This window comes from Eumetopias jubatus, unplaced genomic scaffold (assembly GCF_037043125.1).
Source record: "Eumetopias jubatus isolate StellerSeaLion01/CBP00866 unplaced genomic scaffold, mEumJub1_p1.0 scaffold_3, whole genome shotgun sequence".
Lineage (NCBI taxonomy): Eukaryota > Metazoa > Chordata > Mammalia > Carnivora > Otariidae > Eumetopias > Eumetopias jubatus.
The window spans coordinates 117,591,776-117,614,128 of NW_028274809.1; the positions used below are offsets into that span (position 1 = coordinate 117,591,776).

The 22,353-nt window shown below is 40.7% G+C and overlaps 1 protein-coding gene across 1 annotated transcript in view; it reads right to left on the reverse strand.

The window, feature by feature from the left end:
* SACS (sacsin molecular chaperone) overlaps positions 1 to 22,353 on the reverse strand; it is a 46,431-nt gene that overhangs the window by 13,748 nt on the left and 10,330 nt on the right. The window contains exons 5-8 of the mRNA XM_028104917.2: positions 20,766 to 20,877; positions 15,203 to 15,349; positions 11,397 to 12,879; positions 10,688 to 10,779 (exon numbers count right to left, since the gene is read on the reverse strand). Of these exons, the coding sequence (XP_027960718.2) occupies positions 10,688 to 10,779; positions 11,397 to 12,879; positions 15,203 to 15,349; positions 20,766 to 20,877 (1,834 nt within the window). The remainder of the gene's footprint in view (positions 1 to 10,687; positions 10,780 to 11,396; positions 12,880 to 15,202; positions 15,350 to 20,765; positions 20,878 to 22,353) is intronic.

Consider the following 22,353-nt stretch of genomic DNA (forward strand, 5'->3'; position numbering starts at 1 on the left):
GGGGCTTGTCCCCCACCAAGCAACTCTACTTCTAGATGTTTTGTAAGTGAGGAGACTAGTAAGATTTTGTCTAGGGAAAAAGATTTTTGCTGATTTTTAACCACTGGTCCAGAAAATAACATTATTTCTAAGTGCATTTTGTGTTTCAGAGTATTTAAAATACAATAGGGAAAGATTTTTCAAGAACACTATATACCTATAGGTATGTATTAGCTCATAGGGAGAAATAAAAAGCATCTCAAATTCAATCTTATGGAAAACTAACAATTTTCTTCCTATGCACATACAATTTCTAGACTCTTAAAAGGCTAATTTAAAAAAATTATAAAAGTACCTCAAGCCCTTTGAAACTCTGGTACATAACTCATTTTAAACCAAGAAAGGACACCCTTATTTCACAGTCTTACACGTCGGGAAGACGACTTTACCTTCTACCAAGAAAATTTTCTTTCATGCTACAATAAGACATTTTAAAATTACTACCACAGAAATGTAGGCAAAGGCACAATTTTGCAACTTCTGGAAGACGTCAATACCCAAATTCTGAAGATCTTCAGTTTCTACATTGTGTGACTTAGGGTAAATCAAGTAGTATTTAAGAAATCATAAAATCTTGTCAATAGTCTGACTAGTATAGTCTCCTTTACCTATGAGTCCCATTAAAATATAATTTTTTATAATTAAGTTTTAACAACAATGTTCTAAAAAAAAACGCTGACTGAATTGAATTAGTAGAATATCCAAATCATAAGTAAGGCAAGGATATAATACCAAAGATACAAAAAAGAGTTAGAAATTAAAATTCAGAACACTCTGAAAACAAAACATTAAATGTGCACCACAATGTGCTCTATGTTAATAATTGCCACATGACATGCATTTTGTAGATAATGCTGTCTAGTATCCTCATGTGAAACTGGCAATTTATAAGACTATACCCACCTTCGGGAAAAATATCTAATATTAATGTATAAATAAAAAACCAAGAAAACACCCACAATACATATAACATGCAATTAACACACCAGTCATGCTTAACTGAAAAAACATAAGGGAAAGTAAAGGAGAGAGAAAATGAAGTTAAGACACAATTCTAGGTACCCAGATGGGTTCAATCTGAAGTCCTGATTTCTTTTTAGTTTGTATTTAAGCCTTTAGCTTTTCACCCTAAAGTAGAAATGTTAACACAGAAAAGTCTTCACATCTTAGGTTAGAAAGCCATCGAAATGGTAAAGCACCTCCAATAGTATCGGCAAAATAATTTTTATAGCATTTTAAAAAATGACTGTTTTTGTTGCCCTAGCCTCGAAAATCATCAGCACTGTCAAAAGAGGTCAACTCGACAGTACTGAAAGTGTTCCTGGAGACAGAAATGTTTTATCTAAACTATGATTAGACATGATTATTTCAAAATAACTCTTCTAAGAGTAGTTTTGCTTCACTATCGATCTGTTCAAAATAAAAAACATCAACACACTGAATCACTCTTTAAAGACTGCATTATGTTTTTTGTTTATATTTATTCACATGTTTATGTTCAGTCCTACCTTTGAGAGAGATTTTTGACACAGATGAAAATAGGATATTAGACTACTTCAACATTTACTTAGCCAAGAAATCTCAGTCCTGGATACTTTCATCAACTGGGAGCTCACTACACTTGACCAGACTCCCTCAGAGTCACAGCCGGCTGACTCTGGGTATCCAAGGCCATAAGCACAGCAACAGCTCTTTACACTTTTCTTGTACAGAAAGGGGCAATGGCAGCTTTGACGGATGATGAGTTCTAACTACACTCCACTGTGTAGAGCTAGCCAAATCTCTTTGTAAATACACATGTGACATAGTGGAAGTCCATTCAGTGGTAAGCTACAGATAAGTCAAATCTTCTGAGAAACAGAAAGATGGGAAAAGAAAGGAACCAAGGAAAGAAAGGAAAGAGCGTGTCTACCCGCCAAGCACTCCATCTGGCACCGGGCAGGTCTAGCGGCAGCACCACGAGCACTGTGGGGGTCCAGCGGAAACGTCCACTCTAACGTGGAGCCTGCCAATGCGGTTCAAAAATCCACTGGTGGCCAAATTTCTTCTCAAGAAGTCCACATTGGCATTCTGCCTCCCTAGTGTCCCTAGTGTTCACTTAGAAAAGGAGATGCCACGAGACAACGGGAGAGGTCACTGCCTTTACCCAGAGCGTCCCCAGGGCATATGATAACTATGCAGCCTACTCATACCACCATTTTGTTTTCCTCTTTGATCACACTTTAAAAATATAGGATATATTAGGGTTTAAAAATATATAGTAAAAACAGCTGTGGATGACAAGCCACTTACAAGCTAGAAACCAAACTTAACATTAATAGGAATCATCAATATAACAATGACTTGGTTTCTCAATTAATTTGAGTATGGTACAGCTTACTTCAAAGAACTGACCAACTCCAAAAATAGTATTTACCATAAAAACAATTCCTGTAAAGCAAATCTTGCATCCTCTTGTTTTCCAAGTGAAACATGAACTGAGGGGAAATAATACCAGCTGAGTCAAAATACTTTTATTTTTTAAAAAAAGTCAATAAAACGACACTGTAGGCACAGTAAGAACAATGAGCCAATTGTTCCGAGTGAAAGCTGTGTTAGCCACTTTACTTTCCTCGGTGTGCCAAGTAGAGGGTCGCTCTGCCATTCCCAGCTGCACCATGGTAAGCCAGACGCCACTGCGGGTACCAGAAAGCCTCCTCCCTTCATGGTCACGGATCCCAGAACAGGGTCCCCTCCACACTTTCTAATCTCAGCATTTGTGTGTTATCATATAAGAGAGGTGCATTCATTCACACTTTCCCACTAAAAACCACAGCTTAAAATACAAATTTCAGCAGAATTCTTTGAGACCAAATGTTTTATGAAATGTTTCAAATCATTTAAATATGGTTTTATTGTGGTATGTACAACAACCACCTATATGCCTATATTGGTATAGTTTCCTCTCTCCTTTAATAGTTATCAGCACCAGAAAAAAAATGTTAACATTAATCTCTAGCTACTTCAGTAAATGAAAAAACAAGATTCAAAGAATCAAATGAACAAAAACATCAGGCTACAAATAAACACAACATGTAGTCAGTTACCATACCTGAATATCCCCAGAGAAGTTGTTGTGCTAGAATATAATTAAATCCGATCTTAGAAAAAGCCAGAATTGTCACAATTTCACATGATGGCTACAGAAATTATTCTACATCTTAAGATAGCACTGTCTATGGAATCTTACACATCATCACATAAAAGAAGAGCCATAAACAAAACTCCAAATACAGCAGAATATACATTTAAGATTTAAAAATGTATTTCAGTGCAAACTAAATCCAAACTACATACTGGGTGGGAAATCTTAGTTCAGAAAGAAAGCAAAGAAGAAAGGAATATGAACTTTGTATGTATAAATTACATTTCAACAGCATAAATAAAGTCATTTGATAAGTTCCCAATGCGCTTTTTGTACAGATGATTATCATGTGATATTCAGATATTCCAGATAAGAATTAAGAAAGGGAAGGGCGCCTGGGTGGCTCAGTCGGTTAAGCATCTGACTCTTGATTTCAGCTCAGGTCATGATCTCAGGGTCATGGGATTGAGCCCCACATCGGGCCCCATGCTGGGTGTGGAGCCTGCTTGAGATTCTCTCTCTCCCCTCCTTCCACCCTTCCCCCCAGCCTCTTAAAAAAAAAAAAAAAAAGAAGAAGAAAGGGAAGACATCTAATTTACAGAGTAAATCACTCAATAAATTGGAATATATCTACAAAGTACAGTTTTTGGAGGATCTCCATAAAGTAAGTATAATTCGGACCCTATGATAAAGAAAGGGAGGTTTTCTCATATATTTCCACTGCTTGCTTATGGTAACCACCAATAATTTCAAACATCAAAGAATCCTCCATGGCCATCTACCCCTCCTCTGCCTGAAGCAAGCCATTTCTTTGCTCAGGTACACCTCCACAGCTCTGTGCAATGTTTGTATATTTGGGTACCTTAGGCTACACTTAGCAGCTAACACAGAGCGCACACTCTTACCAAAGGAATTTAAGCTCTTCTACTCTGAACATCCTTCCAATTACTTTAGAGGCATTCTGTCAGTCAATATTGACTGAGGGCTGGAGACAGAGAAATAAACAAGAGGCATGACCTCAGACCATGTCTTATAGTCTAATGGGGAAGGTAGGTGTCAGATAAATTATTACAAATGATGACACAGGTACACGGGTGGGGCACAAGTGCTACGAGGGGCTCAGTGTGCCATGAAGACACATGGGCCATGAAGGAGCACAAGAGAGCAAGATGGGGGGCAAAGGAAACCAGGTACACCACACCTAAGGGAGGAAAAGAAGAGGCCGTCTCCCAAATAGGACAAGGATCAAAGGAGACAATAAAAGATTATTAATAATCATCACAATAATAGCAAATACTGATATACCCTTTCCATGTACTGGATTCCAGGCATCTTCGTAACACCCAGAAATGGAGCCACATAATGAAGGGCCTCATAAGAAATGTTAAGAATTTTGGCCTTTGTTCCAAGGAAAAAGGGGAAGCCTCTGAAAGATCTTCAGATAAGAAGTGGGAAAAAATTTAGAAAGATAATCATAGCAGTACTGTTGCTGTGTTAACTAGAGAGGCAAGGATGGATGTGGGAAGACTTTCAAGGTTATTCCCGTAGTCCAGGTGGGACATAATGGCCACCTGAAAGAGGGTGAGGGTGCGGTTGGGAGACTTCCTAAGACAGGGCCCTTCTGTCCAACAGGTGGCTGTGAAAGAAGTAACCCAGAACATCCTCATGGCACAAATCTTGTACCAAAATCTTTGGAATATTGCCCATCTATATACCCGAGGTTGGCACCTGAAATCGCTCCCTCTTCTGAAGATTTCTACATACACCTATGAGATTGTCTCTGCAATGAATACCGTAAATCATCACAAAGCAGCGTCAACGTGGACAGGTGCATGTGCCGTCCCTCCAGCCGTGATGTTTGTGGTCTTTCCCCAGAAGGTCTCAGACAGAACACGCCAGCTCCTCTGTGAGGTTCCCCCAACCTGCCCCCGCTTCCTCATACTGACTCTATTCTCAGTATTTGACACAGGATGCATCCCACTAAATGGCAGTATTATTTACATTGCTGTCCCCACTGGACTGTGAGCTCCTTCACTTTTATTCTTCACATTATCTCCACCTAGCACAATGCCTGGTATACAGGGGACATTCAGAAAAATGTTTACTGGGAGTCTTTGGTCATGAAACAGAGCAATGCGTGAGGCCATATGTAATAAGTAAATATTAAAAATATTTCAAATATAAATAGGATCTTGGTGCTAACCTATCAGACACTCCTACCATTGTCTGATTTAACTGTTTTTTCTAATTATTTCCTCCAAAACCCATCTACCCCCTCTTCTAACTATTCCCCAAATTCTGATAGTCAAGCATTTACTCAAGTAACTTAACCCTCAAATAACTCAAAGGAAGAGGACAACATACACTCGATTATCTCACGATTATGGAGAGCAAGTAAGAGGCCAGAAGATACTCATCTGAAAAGTTAAGAGTAAACCACAGGCCTGATCCCAGGGATTTATTTGCCTTTCCATCTTTGTGCCCCTGTCCCCCGCAAAACCATCCCCACCCCAGCATGTAGAAGCATAAACATGTCCATCCAGACTTGCTAAGCAGGCACTGGAAATACAAAAACAAAATGAGAGATGGTCCCTGCTCTCAAGGATTTTACAGTCTAGCAGAGTAAAATTATGACCATGGTAAGGCAGAAGGGACCGAATGGACTACGTACTGAGCTCCCTGAGCAAAGCAGAGGCATCCATCTCAGAGGTGCAGGGCAGGGGTGGGTGTGGGGCAGGCCGTGTGAAAGGCAACCTCTTGGGAGGACACGTGCGGGCTGAAGCGTGAAGGGTGAATACAAGTCAGAGGGGCAGAGTGGAGGAGAGAAAGAGTGTTCTAAGCAAAAGCAACACCACGTATAAAAATAGAGACATGAGAAAACTTTCATTCAAGTAAAAACAATTACCACGCACCCACCCTGAAGCAGTTCCTGTGCTACATGGTGGTGACAAGTGTCTCTGCTCTCATGAGGTGGATGGAGTGGTACATTTATCAATCTACAAGTGCTTGGGACGGCGAGAACAGGAGGGGGCCGCTGAATGAACCAAAGCCAACGAGATGGCGAGTTCACAATCACAGAAAGCCCTGTCACCCACAGGAACAGCACCAGGTCCAACCTGAAAGAATCAGTGTCCTCTGAGAATGCCGAGCAGGGTGAAGAGCGAGCACTGGAGGGAGCGAGTCTGTGAGGAGGGACCTCCGCTACGACGGAGGCAGCACAGGAAGAGAAAGCCTAACCCGGAGGCAGCACAGGAAGAGAAAGCCTAACCCGGAGGCAGCACAGGAAGAGAAAGCCTAACCCGGAGAGCCGGGAAGCAGGGGAAACAGACTTAAGGAGAGGATGAGGACTCAAGTCGCAAAAATGGTGATTTCGAGACACTTGCAGAACTGCAAGTGCAAAATGGTATTAGCGGCCATTTCGTCAGTGTCCATATGGGCCCGGTAGCGGGTTGAACCGTATATATTATGTATGCATCATGTGATCACCAAAGTAACGACCACTGTGAGTAACACTACAACATTGCTTTTCGATAACCTGCCCTGCTGCAATACTGCAAAACTGGATAAAACTCATTTAGAAAGTTGTGACTGCCTGCCATCCTTGACTCAACCCTTACTCTCACTTCTTTAACCTTGTAATTAAGCAATCTTGCACTGGGTATCACTGAATCTTGAAGGCCTCAGACAGACTCTCACAGAAGGATATTACTGTATTACCTTGTTACTGATTGGGAAACACAGGCTCAGAGAGGTTGGCTAATTTGTCCAGAGTCACACATGGAGGAGTCAGGTGTGAGCCCGGAGATGCGTGACAACAAAGTCCCAGGCACTCAACCACTACACCACACTGCCCCTCTTAACACTGGGGTGGCAACGGGAGATGGGGCGGTCCTTCCACAGGCATGGCGGCGGGTGCCTGGGCTGGGTGGGGAAACTCAAAGAAAGTGAAAGCGAAATGGAAGAGGTGAGTGAGAGCTCCTACACTAGCCCACATTCGGGGATAAACTCAGGAATACGAATTCACAAATAATTCTGGGAAGCAGGAAAGAAGCATAAGGACACCAAAAAAGAATGGTGCCATAAAAGCCAAGGCCTTCAGAAAGGGCATGAGCAACAGAATCTAAACTTCAGGGAGATCAGAAAAAGGCAACAACAAAAGTCCACTGGATTTAAGTCATTAACTGATGACCTCAGCCAGTCAATTTTATTGGAAATCTAGCAGAAGCAAAGGTTCATTTGCAGTGATAACAGATGAGGAGGAGGTACAGACCAAAAGCATATCCTACTCTTTCCAGAAGCTGGACCAGGACAGAATGCAAGAAAGGAAATCGAAGTCAAGTTTTTTCTGTTTTCCCCAAAAAAGGGAAAGTTTGAAACAATGTTTCAAGCTAACAGTAAAGGGGCAGTGGAGGCAAACAGTGAAAATACAAGCAGTTACTTTTTAGCTCAGGATTCTAAATGGGATACAAGTAAAACTATCAAATAATAAGACAGATTTTACCTGAGCAATGAAATTAGAGAAGTACCCACTGTAGAGAAAAAAACCTCATGTTTAAATTCTAGGCAGCAGTACTTTCAAAACTGGGCAATCGGTTGTTACTGATAATCAATAAACAGAAGTCCACAGTGCTCTATGTCAGCAAAACAGCCACATAATCATTATTTAGAGCAAAAAAAGATAAAATAATAAAAAATCAAATGTTGTTGATGTGTGATGTTCCCTACCATATAAAGGGACCTCCATAAATAGCACACGGCCTCTGTTCTCCCACACTCACTAATGCCCTCCGTCTGCCCCACACCACCAGAACGTGGAATAGCATATCTGATCGGTCACTTCAGAAAAGAACCTGCATGATGCCAAGAAGCCGTCAGGGGTGGCTCCTCCACACTGTGCTGTGCAACAGCAGAAGCAAGCCGCCTGCCATCAGCCATGATCTCCAACACCAGAATTATCAGGACGTCAGGGGTGATCTGTGACGTTTATCTGCTGGACTCCTCTCTGGGCATCTCTTCGCCAACTCAGCTCTCAGAAAAGCAAAGCAAGGGCATCACTTACTGGTCCTCATCAGCCTCCACATCATAATGCTCCCAAAACATTAAAACTGTTCAAGGCAACAAAAAATATCAAAAAGTAATTTTCGCCTGGAACTAATAGTACAAAAATGATATAGGGAAGATGCCCAGGAGGCAGTTACCCATCACCCATATGGCCAAATAAAATACTGAAAAGTCCAGAGGTCAGGATTACTAAATAATCATGAGAATGGTAGCCTAAACTTAAACTGATATAAAGAAAAGTGACCTTGAAGACAATTTCTGGGAGAACCGAGCTACATATTCTGGGTGACAAACAAAAACAGTCAACTCAATCCATCTAGCGTTAACAGTCCAGAGAAAATTAACCAAGAACCAGAAACAAAAGAGTGCTTATGGTATAATCCCAAAATAACAGATCAGAATCCACAGTAGATGAGCAAATGAAAAGACACACGAAGTGGGAAGACTCAACTTTATAAAAATGTCAAATTACCTAAGTAAATGCATAAATTTAACTCATTCTAAAAATATAACTAAAGGTACCCCCATCCACCTGAGGCTAGACAAACAAGTTGTGGTCATACCCCAAGAAAAAGGTATCTGAAAAGCAAAAGTAGTAAGTAAAGTAAAAGCAGTATTATTAGTAAAAGCAGTATTATTCTGTTGGACTTGTACCCCCTGCATCTGATTTGGTTCTGAATAACTTGAATAACTGGGCTGATTTCCAAATCCATATCCACCTGAGAAACTACTGGCCATTAACGAAAACATTCTCTTCAAAAGAAAGTAATACATCACACAATGAGAAAGAAGGATCTACAACTCAGACAACCTGGATGAATAAGAGTAAGTCAAAGAAACACACAGCACACACTGCATGATTCCTCTTCCAGAAAGCACAATAACTAGCTGAGCTCATCTGTGCTACTAAATGCCAGGATCACGGTGTGAGTGGATAGGACCACAGAAGGCCTGAGATGGTGTCTGGGTGTGGGCAATCTTCTGGGTTTTGACCTAGGTGTGTTCTGTTTGTAAAATTTCATTGAGCCTACATTTATGATATGTGTACTTTTCTGTATGTGCATTATATTGCAATGTAAAGTTTTTATACAAGACTGTAATACAGATTTTGAAAAATAAGGATTTCTAAAACTTTGGAGCACAGAACAGCGGAGTTATAAGAATCCGAGTTTAGACTCCCACAAAGGCTACTTTGAAGATGACCATTCCCAACTAGGTGAATCATCTAGACAGTGGAAAGATCAATGTCCACTTCCCGGCTCACAGTTACAGATCCTTATGGTAACAGCACTGCACACTCTTCTTCCTTTAGTCTCACCTGGGCTCATCCTTAGTTCGCCTCCCCCTTTCCAACTCCTTTCACTTTTATTTAAATGAATAAAGAAGTATAATGACTAGCAACTTTTCCTTTAGTCATTATCCTTCAAAAGAAAACAGCATATGCTATAAAAGACACACCACAAAAAATATACTTTATAACCTTAGCCGATGGGAAAAATCCAGAATTTTTCAGGCGGGTACCTAACTTAGAGTTCAGACAACGGTTTTATAAGGGAAAGGATGCTCGCAAAGTTGAAAGATACTATTTAAGACCCATGCTGGTTTTTCCCCCCAGATCACTCTGTCTTTTCCTAAAAAGAATTCTCAATAAAGGACACCCATCCTTTGCCGAGACCTCAAGAGTCCCCTTTCCTGACACTGCCATCAGTCTGCAATCCCTGGAGCTGAGCCAGCACAGCCACATGAAACTCTGGAGGACTACGTGGTATGGGTGACACAACAAGGCTGGCAGGTGCAAGCCCTGAGCTCCAGGCACACAGGAGCTTCTGACCTTGAACCAATCTCTTTCCCTCCTTCCTCTGTGCGATCCAACCAACAACAGCTGTGCTCACTACTACACGGGCTATAAGATATGAGACTGGGGGTTCATGTGAGAAAGGAAATGGGAAAGCATTAAAAAGCTGTGCAAGGGACACTTGGGTGGCTCAGTCAGTTAAGCCTTTGCTTTCGGTCAGGTCATGATCCCAAGGTCCTGGGATTGAGTCCCACACTGGACTCCTTGCTCAGCGGGGAGCCTGCTTTTCCCTCTGCCTGCCATTCCCCCTGCTTGTGCTCTCTCTCTCTCTCTGACAAATAAATAAATAAAGTCTTTAAAAAAAAAAAAAAAAGCTGTGTTAAGAAATTACCCTAAATGTACACCACCCTACCGTGACAGGGAGAGGTTTTGAAATACAATACCACTTTTGGATTCTGTTAGATGTCCAAATCTAGCACTGAAATGCCTTAAAATAAAATAATTACATTAGGTTGAACCATCTGAAATTGTTAACTTATAGGTCTAGAATGGGTAACTCTTGGCAATTTCATATTGGTTCAACTTCACAGAAAACTTATCAAAACTATTTATATTTTTATCAATAGGTTTATTTAAAAAAAGAAAAAAAAACTAAGCAACTATAATACCTCGGGTTTGGGCAGCTTCCTTTAAAGCAGCTATAAGGTGAGGCTTTAAGCTATCCAAAATGAACCTTCCTTCAAGACCTGGGAAAAGGGACCTAAAAAGTGAAAGAAACACAGCAATTATAACCTTCTAACAATTCTAAGATAAAGAAATTCAATTACATAATTTCAAATCAGTTATTTTCCATAAATTATAATGCACGTACCAAATCACGCTGCAATACTTTTTGATCGAATATTATCTAGGCTTCACTTTAAAACATGGTGGCATCATGCACCATATCCAAGTTCACAATAGTCTAAACATCTTAGAATGAAATTAACTTTATATTCTGAGATGTCATACACATCCTCAGTTATAATGAGTTCCTTAATGTACTATTCTCTCATTAAATTCAATTTCATCAACATAATTATCGACTCAATCTTACTTCATTATTAGCGCTTTAGAACCACTGTTTTCAGTGTCCTGTTATTGGGATTTCCTAGAGAAACAACTGTTCGATAACTTTTTGGCTGATTGACATCTGAATGCACTTTCACTTTAGAATGTAAAAATATACCCTTTCGTATCTTAACAAAGTATTTCTGCAGAAGTCTTCCTGACCATAAAGTCTACCCTGATGGTGACTGACTGATCCCACAATAAAGGACTCCAGACATGCGTGGGGGAGAGGGGAAGAAACAAGCACAGCAGAAGCGTGAGCTCTACCTTGGATAGTCTTCTGAGGTAATATAAATAACATCTTGATCTGATACAGATGAGGAGAAGGGCACAAAATTTCCATTTTGTAAAGGTAGCAGCTCCAACCCCAGCAGTTCACTGTAGGCTTGGTCAGAAAGCACGAATTCCAGAAGGTGAAGCTTGCCTTGGGCATCACCCGGGTGCGCAGACTTCCTCAGCACCTGACGCACCCACGCGGGCGTCACCTTCCTCACAGGCTTGGCGCTGGAGGCAGCGAGCTGAACAGCAGCAGCGAGATTGGCCGGCACCTTGACAATCTGCTTCCCTGAGCTCTGGAGGTAGTCGAGCACGGTTTTTGTGTATTCCAAACTTTCGTCCAGTTCTGAGAAGTAGGCCTGCTCCAACTTGACCCAGTGGTTGCTGATGGAATACATGACCGCGTTCTGGAACAGCTCGTTGAACAGAGGCTCCAACACGGGCCGCCAGTGCACCTTGACTTTGCTCGCGTCGGGCCAAAGCTTATAGATGATGTCAACCGACAAGGGAAAATCGGAGCTCCTTTCTGTCTCCAGACGTTTTATGGAATCTAAGATCAGAGTCGCATAGGCTTTAGGGACAACGTTCACAACAAGAAATTCATTCCACAAGGCTGCCGGGTCTCTCCACTGGTCCAGCTCCCGCCACTTTATGCTTCTGCGATTGTCAGTCAGGCCAAAGAACCCGCTGATGTGAACCGGGAGGCCTGTTTTGCTCTCCTCACCCGGTGGCAAAGGAAGAAAGCAAAAGGCTTTTCCTGGGAAATCAGCTGTTGCTCCTTTTTCTTCATCATCTCTCGATAAAGACATGGCTATTCCAATGATTGGGACAAATTTCAGTTCATCAGCTAAAGAATCAAGTTTACCACTAATCCCTCGCCCACCCACACTGTTACACACCAGCCAAGATGTTTTTTGTGCGTCCTTAGTACTCTCATCTTCTAAAACTATATTTAAGTGATATGTTACACAGGTTATGCTATTGCTTGGAATCTTTTTACAATAGTTACTTATAGCAGTTTCCAGGATCTTTACAGAATTGGGCCGCTCATGTTTCAGGGCCTTGTTCTCACTAGCAGTTACCCTAAACACCAGTCTGTCGGTTCCATCGGCCTCTCGGATGTGTAAGGAAACATCCTGCACACTTTTCAGGAAGAGCAGCACTGTGTCTGCATCTGCCCTGAAAGATTCAAACAACTCAAGAACCTTCTGCTTGTTGTAGAGGTTACTACTCAGCTGGGAAGGTTGTAGGCGGAGAGGGAAACGGAAAAATGTTCCTGGAAAATTGGCATTTACAAATGTTTCCTTGGTGCTTCCAAAAATGCCAATAAACGGTGCAAACTGGTCTGAAAGTTCACTAATTTCTTTGCTGTCATCTTTGAGGTTCCAACACTGGCCTGATTCATGTGGACCAAAAAGGGTTTGATGAGGATCTAGCATCCCAATCTGGTGACCACTAAATATACAAGGAACATCTGCAAAGAAGAATTCAACAGTCATGATCAACTCTGAAATTTAATGGACAATTATAATTACAATGTACAATTACTATCAAAATAGTATATGTGGAAAAGCATAAACCATAAAGTGACTCTAACAGATTTATCTAAAAACAAACTAAATTTAGCTCAGAAATTTAATTCTCTGAACATGAAATCTAATGATTTCTCTTTTGATTCAGCAAGTACCAGGCAGAGAAACTTTAAGGATTACTGTGAAAACATAAGATAAATCTTCAAACACCTACTAAACAATTACCATATGTAAAGGGTATCTGGATATTTATACTCAGCCCCCACAGCCACCTGAACCCAATTATACAGAGTTGCATCCTACACTCAAAATAAACACTTCAACCACAGATTCTCCAAAAAGTGGGGGAGAGAAATCACAGCGCAGGTGACTCTGCCCACCACGCTACTCGGTGGGCAAAGGCCCTGGGGTGAGTCTACAACAAGCCCCCCTGGTTCGCCTCTCACGCCAAGCACACCTCACCACGCGGAACCTAACCAAGCGCAGTGCTGCAAGAGACACATTTTTTTATACAGCATGGCTCCTAAAACCAACAGCAACTGTTTCACCTGCTTCTCAACCACAGACAGAATATTTCGACAGACAGAATATTTCGACAGAGGCAAAATAACGAAGTATGTCAGATGCTCTGTACTTATCTTCACCACGGTGCCTTTCTAAGGACTTCCTGAGAGTAATTGTGACGTGTTTTGCCTCACATGCTGACTTTAGCACCTAACCTTCATGCAAGATGCATGTTAATATTTATGGTCATCAACACCAGGCCGAGCTGTCACAACCACAGATTCCTAAGCTTCCAGGTGTTTTAAGTAGGAAATGTGATGTCCACCAACCCAACCGCTAAATTCATCAACAACGTGGTGGGATGGCACTCTCGTCTGCGCTCCCTTTACATCACGTCTGCACTCCCATTACTGAAATTATGTCAGAGAGATTCCTGACAGTTGTAAAGCATGATGCACGACCTCTGCAAAGCCTCAGATTAGAGCACAGCACTCCAGTTAATACCGTCCCGCATAAACGTGCTCACTCGCCAACGGGGAACAAACAAACCCACAGTGATACACAGATGCTGGCAGTCAGCTTGACCCTCCGAATGAACAGTTCATTCCTGTACGACAGTCTCCACACTTATGCAATTCATGTATGTGCCCCCATAAAATTTTAAAACTTCCACAGACCTGAGGAGTAACTCGCAAATGGTTGAACATGTCAATGTTAACATTCATGTATAATTGTTACATAATACTGTGAGATATGATTTAATGTATGATTTAAGTTACACAATAGATTATAATAATATAAATGCAATCAAAATAGAGGCTTACTAAAATTGGGCTATAGTGAGGGTGACCCAACGTGCCCCTAGGCAAGGGTAGTCGCAGTTCAGGCCAGCGGTTTCAGAATGATACCACCCTCTTCCACCCTGATGAGTGCTCCGGTTTGAACATAAGTCATAGGGTTACCCTTGCTATATAGCTACAGCTCTGCCAGCCAGCTCAGTCTCTCCTCCTGCAAGTTCAAACTGCAAACAGAGTTTGAAACTAAACCACCGCAAGTGCCAATTCCATGAAAACAACTTTTTTAGCACAAACTACAGTAAACACTGAGAGCTTTGACTCTGGAAGAATAGCCATCTACTCTCAGAGATGTCTACACCAAGAGTTTAAAGTACTTCCTATTGTAACCATGAACCGGAATCCTCATATTCTTTCTAGATTCAAAACATGATTTCAAAGTAATCTTTAAAATACTCAAACATTTAAGAAGAGTAAAACTTTTATCAGGAAATGCTGAGAAACCAGAATCAAAGATCTTCACTTTGTTCGTTATTCAATTCTACTGAGTATTATACTTTCCTCGTTAATCTCCTAATATTTAAAAATATGTACAAGAAAATCTGTGAAAATCCATTTGTCTGACTCAAAGATACTCAGTGTAAAATTTTTTAGAGTAGTAATAATTTGAATAGGCATTTGAAGAGTTATATTTCAAACCTCATGTAAAATGACTTAACATATAATATTACACTGATCCCACCGGATCACGACATTAATGTTTAGCAGCACATGCTAAAGTTTTGGTGTACCAACCATGGTAACTTTAGAAAACATGGATAATTCACTGGCATACTTCTTGCCACCACCAGAGAATTTGGAAAAGATGCCTTTTAAAAGTATCATCTCCAAAGTTAACCAAATAAATTACAAAATGTAGGTTAAAATAATTTTCATGACCGTGACCCAGAAACCAAAAATACTATACCTGTTATATGATAGACAGAATTAAACCCAATTCCGAATCTTCCAACCTTCAGGGGGTCGTCCTTTTTCCTGCTTCTGGCTATTTCCTGAATGCCATGCCAGTCCTCTGGGGTGAAAACTGCATTGTTGTATACATACAAAGCCGGCCCTGCGTGTTAAAGCGCACATGCAGTATTCAGAAAGAAGTAAGCCGTGGTGTTCAGTCCTCTGCCAAGAACTTCCTCTACATAAAACTGCTTATTCCATGGGAAGATGGAAAGAAGTGAATGGAATGACTGAATTCTGCATTGTAATTCCAATTTTCACAATAAAAGTAAAAACAAAAACTAATGTAAAAATAACTAGCAGGAAAAACAAAATTATTGCTGGCCAAAACTCCAAAAAGGAAAATTAAGGATGTTATGATACTTAGACATCCAAACCACAGAGCAAATGAAGAATAGTTATTACTTTATAAAATTTGTTCCTAAATGGCATATTTAAATCATTTTGTAAACAGGATAACCTATAAATGTACAAAGGAGACTTGCTATCTAAAAAAAACCTTGTTAATATATTATTTCATAAAGAGAAAAATAATCCTTTAGTCATGTTAATAATCACCCTGTTTGTTTTTGTCAGCCTCTGGATTTTTCTATACAAGGCATTACCTGTATAACTAAAACAATCATTAATGCGACAAATTTTAAAATCAGCACTTCAGAATACTACTACCCTGTCTTCAAAGTAGCTCTTTTAAAAGGTAACCTCTGTAATTCAAAATATTTGAATTTATAATGTGAATTTTTAATTCAAAATGTTTTTGGAACACCACTTTTTAAAACTTCAGAATCTCTAACATTCTTTGAATATGTTCAACTATAGTAATTCAACATATTTAAAAATAATTAACATTGTTCTTTTGGGGTGCCTGGGTGGCTCAGTTGGTTAAGCATCTGCCTTCGGCTCAGGTCATGATCTCAGATTCTGAGGTCGAGCCCCGTGTGGGGCTCCCTGCTCAGCGGGGAGTCTGCTTTTCCTCTGCCCCTCCCCTAACTCACACGCAGCGCGCAAAAAAAAAAACATTGTTTTTTTAAAAAGTTACTGAAGTATAACACACATACAATGAAGTGCAAAGATCTTAAGTGCACAGCTTGATGAATTCTTACAAAGTGAATAAACCTGTGGAACCTTCATCCAAATGAACACAGAGAACCTTCCAGCACCCCCAGAAGCCTCTCTTCACACACCTATAAATTCAAGCTCAGATATGGGGATGTTGGCCATCGCTTGTTTTACAAAAATGGCCTGGTGCTGTGTGTAATAGACTAAGAATGGATAGGAAAGTAGCCAAGACTGCCGAGGGCTTTCTGAAGAGGAGCACGCAGTGGCTGAAGCGGACTCCGGATTTCAGACCCAGCTCTACCATTACCAACTCATCACTTCCAGCAAACAAAGTCTGTAAGGCTCAGTGTCCCCATCTGCTCGCCTGTAAAATAAGGATGAGAACAGTATCGCCCCACAAAGAAGTGTGGAGGCTCAAATGACAGAATACAAATGAGGGCCCAGCACAATGCCTAGCACAGAGTAAACCCCAAAACAGTCAGATACTGTGACTGTTGTAATCATACTGTGACTGTGGTATATGACATGTTAAGTATTTATGATTAGCAAAACATTGTTATAGGAATCTTAATAAAATAAGTATCCTAATCGCCGACAGCTAACTATAGCTGGTCTGAAACGGGATCTGGTGAACAGTGTCTGGTTCTGCCTACTCCAAATGTCCATTAAAAATACCTACGAAAGGGGCACCTGGGTGGCTCAGTCGTTAAGCATCTGCTTTCGGCTCAGGTCATGATCCCAGGGTCCTGGGATCGAGCCCCGCATCAGGCTCCCTGCTCGGCAGGAAGCCTGCTTCTCCCTCTCCCACTCGCCTGGCTTGTGTTCCCTCTCTCGCTGTCTCTCTGTCAAACAAATAAAATCTTTAAAAAAAAAATACCTACAAAGACACAGAAACAGGGACCACAAAACCTCACAACACTGAACACCGGGACTGAGAGTGAACCTCTGCCAGAATCCAGAAAGAACTTGCCTAACTAGAAGGTCTACGGAAGGGAATTAAAAATCCAGCAGGGAACACACCATGTAACCCTGCCAGGAGCAAAGCAGAGCTGCCAGCCTGGAGGAAGACCTCCCTTCCTTCCCATTGTCAACCCAAAAACCCTCTGCGGCCCAGCTGCTTTTAGAAAACATCTGTCAAGTTACAAAACAGATGCATGTTCTTACAAATTCAAACAAAGTAGTGCTTCTAATGAAAAAGAATTTCCTCCTCACAACCTCACTCTCCAAGGTTTACTGTCTCCCATCAGACCCCATCAGTGAGCTCCTAGAAAGGACACAGGAAGCAAACACCCCTGTTCGTGGAACTACTCTGTACACTGGCTTCCAGAGCGCACCTGACAACACGGGTTAGTCAGTGACTGAACCAGGCGGTGCTCAGATGAGCCCACCTCAGCCAGCAGACAAATGGATGAGGCAGCTCAATGCATCGCTCTTCACTGGCTTCCGTATTTAGCAGGCATAATCCAGTTCTTATTTCAGATTTTTAATCATGATATTATCTGATTATCCTCATTCTGGACTCATACTCATCCTGGAGATTTAATCTCGAATCTCACTGAATCTCCAACCTCCATCTTGCAGGTCAATTTTAAAATACCCCAATCCACCCTGATTGAAAAGGTGCCTCTTGGTTCTGAGAGTGAAATAACAAAAGAATAAACCTCTTGAGAGAATTTTCTCAAACAGAAGTTATTTATCTGGGAAGGAAAGGTGAGCAGCAGGCCTACAATCTACTTTCTCCTTTTGAAAAGGAATGGGGGGGAGGGGGGGGGGAGAGAGAGAGAAGCCAGCCAAATCTCCTTGTAAACATGCTGATGACAGATCTCTGGGCAAACACACTAACGCTACCTGCTAGCAGAGGAGTCTAGTGGATGCTTTTAGAACTTGCTTATTATAAGTAAACCTGGAATTTACATATTTATGAGACAGAACTCCCTGAAAAAGTCACAAGCTATTTAATTATCAGAGAAAAACTGAAATAGCTCCTTTTGTGTAGGCGATGGCCTGCGTCCATCACTCAGAGGCCACCTCTGCTAACCTTAGGCCCAGGTGTATCCAACACATGCATGGACCTAGAGGGAGGTGCTGGGAGTCCAAGACTTTTCCATACTTCCTTCACTGTGTCTCTTAATTAACCACATCCTTGAAATCCTTACTGGTGTGAAAACGGGTAAGATCTCCTCATTTCTATGCACCTGATTTGACAGATTGAGTCTTCTGTCACCTGATTACATAAAAAAGAACAAAAACAAGGTGGACTGAAAAGTTCTCTTTTGCAAATTTAAGTATCAATAAAGGGAAACAAAACTAAGATCCAAGAAGACAATACCAGTTAAGACAACATTCACATCTGAACATAAGAGAAAGATATTTTCAAATATGCAAGAGCATGGAGGGTCCTCAACAATTATTTGTTAAATAAAGGTATCAAAGATTTCTCCCTACTTTTATGTGTCCAAGTTTATTTTAAATCAGCTCATCTGATAATAAGTTTAAAGAGCTTATCTCTAAGTATACAGGTGACCCTTGAACAACATAGGTTTGAACTGCACCAATTATACACGGATTTTTTTCAGTAAATGTATTTCCTTTTTCTTATGATTTTAACATTTTCTTTCCTCTAGTTTACCATACTGGAAGACTACAGTACATAATACATATAGCATACAAAATATGTGTTAATTGACTATGTTATGGATAAGATGCTTCTGGTCAATAGTAGGTTGTTAGTAGCTAAGTTTTGGGCAAGTCAGAAGTTATACACAGATTTTTGACTGCACAGGGGTCGGCGCCCCTAACGCCCACATTCTTCCAGAGTCAAATGGACTTATGCACAAATTCAGTTAAATAATCTTGTTTCAAGTATTTTTTTTTTAAACGAGGTGAAGTCAAGGCTGGAAGCTAAAAATCCTAGACTTAAGGTAGGAGTTTGAAGCAAAACACTTCTAGGATCTCCTCACACCTTTATGGCTCTACAGTACACACGTATTAAATTCAGTGTGATACCAGACATAAAATTATCACCGATGAGCCCATCTAATCCACAAAATTACTTGGAGGCAGGGGCATCTGGGTGGCTTAGTCAGTTAAGCATCTGCCTTCCGCTCAGGTCATGGTCCTGGGGTCCTGGGATAGAGCCCCGCGACGGGCTCCCTGCTCAGCAATCTGCTTCTCCCACTCCCTCTGTGCTCGCTCACGCGCTCTCTCTCTCACTCACTCGCTCTCAAATAAAATCTTTAAAAAATAATAACTTGGAGGCAGATTTTGTTATTACCATTTATAGGCAAGCAGACTGAAATTAAGCAGGGCTAAGCCATCTGCTTAATCATGGTGAGTAAATATGGGGATTGGAGTAGTTGCTGGGCAAACCGGTGCCCAAGGGAGACATGCCTTGTGGTGGGAGACATGCCTTGTGGTGGGCCCGTGCAGGACCAGGACCTAAACAAGAGCCTCCTCTCCACACCTGGTATCTTTCAACAGTAGTTATAATAAATCAGGGAATCCTAAAACCAGGACACCTGACTTGATACTCTTTTCTTTATAAAACTGGACAATGGTAGAGAGACGGCCTGCCCCCATCACCAAGGCAGGAGGGGTCAGGGCTAGAATGGCAGCCTCCTGGTGTGTTAGGTCTCACTGTCTTCACACAACAAACAAGTACAACTTGCCTATCACAATCTGACCAAAGAATGAATATATCAGCTCTAATAAATATTAAATATATAATGTTTAAGTATTTAACAATTAATGTTGATTACTCTCCTCAATCATAAAACATCTTTTCAAAAATATAGGACATACACCTCTTTAAAAGTCTGTTCAGGGAAGTCTGAATCAATCGTTCTTATTTTCAATAACCTTCCATCATATATAATCATTCTATTATATATAATCATATGTAGTCGTATGTATCATATATATTATCCTACTGACTTTTAAGTTGCACTGAAAGTTATGAACATTCTTTTGAACACAGCACATCAAAGAGTAGGGCAGAGGTATCAGGAGTTGGTTACAGTTCTCTGCCTTTCCATTCATTGTCCTTATTCCCTTGTCTCCTTCAATTTTTCTTCCCAACCCACATTAAAACACATCAAGGGTACCCTAAAAGTAGATAACAATACTTCTTTCTAAATGCAGAGAAGTGTTACGTATGTGGAAAGGGTGTCCTTCTGTCTTGCTAATAATATAACTCACAAGTTCACTGAATAAAATAAGAGGCTTATGTGTTTACGTTGTTACTTTGAGTTTCAACATTTTTACTCTTTGTTCCCTAAAAATACTGACTTAGCAGACTCCTGTCCATCAAAAGCAGAGAAAAACATCTGAAAAAGTGGAATTAAGTATGGAAAGAAATGCAGTATGCATGGTAATTAGACCGTTCATCAGAGTATTGTAAAACACTAAAAATTACCTATTAACACATTAAACGAACCTTGTTCCTCATTCTTGATTCTTACCCTGATATTGTGCCATATCTTTTGACCAAAGAGTCTCCGTTCCATACTGAGTTTCATCATATAAAAATTTAACTTCTGTGGCCCCCGCATCTTCTGCATTCTGAATTAATTCCTAATCAAGAAATACACCAAAAAATAATATTTAGTAATACAGTAATCTGCCCATCTGCCCATTTACCTATTAACATTTAAAAAGTAATTACATTTAAGTAACAGAAGCCCACAACTGGCATCATTACTTTTAAATCTGGTGGGGCTATGACTGCAAGTAATTGTCACAAGCACTGAGAGGATAGTTGAGAGCTTGTGAGTCCTTCTCCAATTATGCACCTAAAATGCGATTTTTAACTTGCTATCTCCTCGCCCCCAATACAAATCCTGAAACTGTAACTCTCTTATTCACAATCTACCCAAAGCCTTCATTCAAAAGAAAGTACTCCATTTCTGAAAATAGCACGGATTGTTCTGTTTCTGGGACAGATACCTTCTTCTCAAAGTAGTTACCAAATACAGACTTTTATCACTTCCTTATCAAACTTACTTTCTCTTCGGAAAAATGTATGTACGTACTGATTAGTATTCTGTATTCTTGAGAAGATGGGTTATGAACCTGTCTTTCCCCTGCACTAAAGCTGAAAGCTTCTTCACAGTCTGGACTGATTCATTCCTTTCTCACAAAGAAAGTAGTAGTGTTACTTGTTTGGTGGATGGGTGGTCACACCTCTGCAATGTAGATAGCAAAGAGCAAACTACAAGATTTATACCCATCGGTAGCCACAAAAAAATCCTCAGTCTCAGCAACCCCAATCACTTTGGCATGCCTACCAAAAACAGGCTGGGCTCTCGTCCATTTGAAGGGAGCATCAGGCTCTGAAATAATTTCAGAGTCCAACTCTTAAAGCCAACACCATAATCATCAAACTGGAACTCGAGATATTATCTCTTGTTTATTGTGGACCTTGTCTAAAGCAAAGTCAACAGATGACAGACAACTGCCCGGAGAAGCTCTGACTTAGACCAAACCAAATCAAGTGGTTATATTTTAAATGGATGGATCTTTAAAACACAATAATTACCCTGTATTATTCGCCCTAAATGAGGGGAGGGAGCAGTGAGGACAGACAAGAAGTAAGGAGAGCTTATACTCATCCTCTGGCAATGCCAACAGCAAAACCTACAAGAGACTCCTTTTAGATCTAAAGACACCTACAGATTGAAAGTGAGGGTGTGGAGAAGCATCTATCATGCTAATGGCCACCAAAAGAAAGCCAGAGTAGACATACTTATATCAGACAAAAGAGATTTTAAACCAAAGACTGTAACAAGAGATGAAGAAGGGCATTATATCATAATAAGGGGTCTATGCATCAAGAAGATCTAACAACTGTAAATATTTATGCCCTCAACTTGGAAGCACCCAAACATATAAATCAATTAATAACAAACATAAAGGAAATCATTGATAATAATACAATAACAGTAAGGGGACTTTAACACCCCACTTACATCAATGGACAGATCATCTAAACAGAAAATCAACAAGGAAACAATGGCTTTGAATGACACACTGGACCCGATGAACTTAACA